We start from the raw sequence: 3,515 nt of genomic DNA, 5'->3' as shown, positions 1-3,515 counted from the left end.
CTGAGGTCCTTCAACATCTGCAATAAGCTGCTGCAGATGTTCTACCAATACTATACCATACAAACCAGTGAGGCCAGCCCGCGCTGTGATTGGCTAGAAGATGGACCCTCTGGGGACGGTGGCAGAGACAAGGACACTTAACAAACTGCTGGACATTATGGACAATGCCAGCCACCCTCTGCACACCGTCTTCAGCACTCAGAGGAGCCTGATCAGAGGGAGATTGCTGCTCCAAACGCAGGAGCAACAGACTGCTGAACTCCTTTGCTCCTCTAGCCATCAAGCTGTACAACTCCTCACTGGGGGGAAGGAGGAGGTGATAGGAAGAGGGACAAGGGTCAGCCCCCCCCCCGGACACCTGATGCTAAACATTACCTGTAGCCAAAGGCCAAAGTCATTTTTACTTACTTCTAAGCTCAGTCTATCTCTGCAGCAATAGTGCAATAGTCCAAGTCACCTACTGTGTATCTTTCCTACTAGGCAGATTTTTCTACATCCAAAGGAAACATTTTCCAGAACTTTACAACTTTTTTCTTTTTTTATGCTTTTTTGTACGATATTCACTCTTTTTATATTATCTCTCATATCTTTATCTTTAGTTGCATCCTGCTTTAACTCTTTGTTCTCTATAGAAGCTGGAATAAGAATTTCCCTGAAAGAGTGGGTAGCACTGCTGCCTTGCAGCAAGAAGGTTCTGGGTTCGATTCCCGGCCCAGGGTCTTTCTGCATGGATTTTGCATCTTCTCCCTGAGCTTGCGTGGCTTCTCTCTGGGTACTCCAGCTTCCTCCCACAGTCCAAAACATGACTGTTAGGTTAATTGGCTTCTTTGAATTGTCCTTCGGTGTGAGTGTGTGTGAATGGTTGCCCTGCGATGGACTGGAGACCTGGACCCCGCCTCTCGCCCGTAGACAGCTGGGGGCCCCGGCACCCCTTAATGCCGCTTGGGATTGAGCGTGTAAGACGATGGATGGTCCTGTGCTCGGGGAGAAGCAGCCTGTCACTAACCACTGACCCCTGAGGACGGTGTGCAGAGAGGGACTGGGATCATCGTCCAAAGTCTCTGCCACCATCGTAACGAGTCCGGTTCATGCCGATTACCGAGCCGTCCTGCCTGATCAGTTTGTCCAACCGGGAAGTGTCTTTCTTGGACGTTCTGTTCCCCAAGCACACCAGGATGTAGAACAGAGTGCTGGGAACCACAGACTGGTCAAATATAGACAGGAGTTTCCTGCAGATTGAGTGACCAGCCTTCTCAGAACATGCAACCTGCTCTGACCTTTCCTGTCCAGGTGTTCTTGCTGTTCATCCACAGCCCTGGTTAAAGGAATCCACACTCTCCCACTCTCCACCTTGACTCCCTCTGTCAGGACGTGACCTTGGACAACGTCCATCCTTTAGAGAAGCTAAACCTAACAGTCATGTTTTTGGAGTGTGGGAGGGAGCTGGAGTACCCAGAGAGAACCTACGGAGCCGAGCAATAGTCGAGCATAATTCTTATATATTTCAAACGTATAAGGTAGGTGAGCAGGGCGGCGTGGAGGATGTGGCGTCTGTGGGGAGGTTAAACCCACCCCCCTCGCTCTCCACCTGTCTTGATCTCATGTCTCTGTCCTCCTCTCAGGTATTCACTACCGGAAGTCCTGCGCCTCCTCAGGAGCCTGCCTCATCGCCTCCTCGGGGTACCAGCAGTTCTGCACCGGCAAGCTCCACTCCGTCTGCATCACCTGCTGCAACACGCCGCTTTGCAACGGCCCGCCGCAGAAGAGGCGGACCCCGCAGTCCTCCACGGGAACCTCAGCCACACTGCAGGGCGCCCTGGTCTCTGCCTGCGTCCTGCTCCTGCTGCTGGAGCCACTCCTCTGCTGACAGGAGTCCACATGAGGGCGGGAAACCCAAGAACTGAAGCAGGAAGCAGGCGTCTTAATGTGAAGCGTCTCGGTTCCTGCAGGCGGTCGGTTCTGCTCGCCGCGGGGAACCAGGCTGTTCGATGCTCACAATAAAATCACAGCAGGAAATAATGTGAGAAAATATCCCATTGTGGATAAAATGCCTCATATCTGCTGTGTGGAAAGAGTTAGCATGCTAACGCTAAAGCTTGCAGTTAATAAAGGAGTTACTACAGTTCAAGTTTCATTGTTTACATCTGACACTAATAAAAGTTTATTTCATACGTTAGAAAGTTTCTCTTTAGCTTTAGTTTGTTTTTTTATCATAATTTTCACAAAGAACAAACCTGACAGGTTGTATATAGAGGTTCTACATTATACAGGTTATACAGCAGAAAGTGTCAATAACAAAACAAAAGTAACGCTTTCCTGGTTTCACTCCATCATGGATCCAACTGAAGGACGAAGCTCCTCCTCCCATCAGACTTCCTGCAGGATTTCACTCCCACCACTTATTTATAGGAGGCGCTAAAGAGCTAACGAATCAAACTCCCTTATAGAGCAAACAAACCAGAATACAGAAAGTTATTTAAACCTGAGTGCGTCTGAATCTATGCTGATCCTGCCTGACAGCACGAAGTAGGCAAATAGATCACAGCTTCCCTGTTTCATCAAACAAATCTTTACTAGAGAGCAACAGATGGAAACCTGTGGAGACTGAAGCTTGGTGGGGCAGAACTTTTCTGAGGGAGTTCAGTGGTTTTGGTAGAGAACAGGAAGGTCAGTCGGCCGTAATAGAAGCAGGCAGAATCTAATCTGAACAGAAATGATAAACCTGAAAGGATCCGTGTTGGAACTGATTCTTCTGGGCTTCAAACACAGACTCATTATTTAGGTTCAGTCAGTCTTCAGTCCACATCTGGAGCTGCCCAGATGTGACTCCAGGGAGATCCTCCTCACCTCCTCCAGTCTCCTGTTAGGAGTTTAGGCCACAGCGGCGTCGGATGCAGGAGTTTGCAATGAAATCAAAGGTTGATGGTTCAAGCCCCGCCTTTAGTGTGGATGTGTCCTTGGGCAAGACCCAGTTTGCTCCCCCCCATCAGTGAGTGAATGTAGATTAGAAGTTCAGGCTGTTTACCATCTTTGGACAATGGAGTCACAGCAGAACTGCTAAATCATTTCAAGGCTGATTTCCTTGTTTTCTAAAAGCTCCGCCTTTATTTCTCAGAACAAAGTGATTTTCTAAGATCGCTGATCAGAATGTTTGGTTCTCTGGATTCATAGGGACGCTTCCGCTGCTGAAGGGCAACCAGTCGTTTGTTTTTATCATTTCTAACTTAAACATTAAAAAGTTTAAAGATATTTGTTTTTCATATTTTCTTTTTCTTGATATTATGATCAACATGCATGTAAACATTTTCAGATTCATGTCAGAAATAAATCGACACAAACATAATGTGAACAGATGCTCTGTGTCCTGAAGACACCTGGCGTCTGAGGACACCTGGCGTCTGAGGACACCTGGCGTCTGAGGACACCTGGCGTCTGAGGACACCTGGCGTCTGAGGACATCCATCATCTGAGGACACCTGGCGTCTGAGGACATCCATCATCTGAGGACACCTGGC

General features: G+C 48.3%; 1 protein-coding gene across 1 annotated transcript in view; it reads left to right on the top strand.

Moving 5' to 3' along the window:
• LOC107096149 overlaps window positions 1-1,872 on the top strand; it is a 19,604-nt gene extending 17,732 nt beyond the window's left edge. The window contains exon 5 of the mRNA XM_015392665.1: window positions 1,623-1,872. Coding sequence (XP_015248151.1) covers window positions 1,623-1,867 — 245 coding nt within the window. The 3' untranslated portion in view covers window positions 1,868-1,872. The remainder of the gene's footprint in view (window positions 1-1,622) is intronic.
• Window positions 1,873-3,515: the final 1,643 nt, after the last annotated feature.

The sequence above is a fragment of the Cyprinodon variegatus genome, unplaced genomic scaffold (genome assembly GCF_000732505.1).
Source record: "Cyprinodon variegatus isolate N-32 unplaced genomic scaffold, C_variegatus-1.0 Scaffold602, whole genome shotgun sequence".
Lineage (NCBI taxonomy): Eukaryota > Metazoa > Chordata > Actinopteri > Cyprinodontiformes > Cyprinodontidae > Cyprinodon > Cyprinodon variegatus.
The sequence above is the reverse complement of the archived record's forward strand: the minus strand, read 5'-3'. Positions and strand labels throughout refer to the sequence as shown.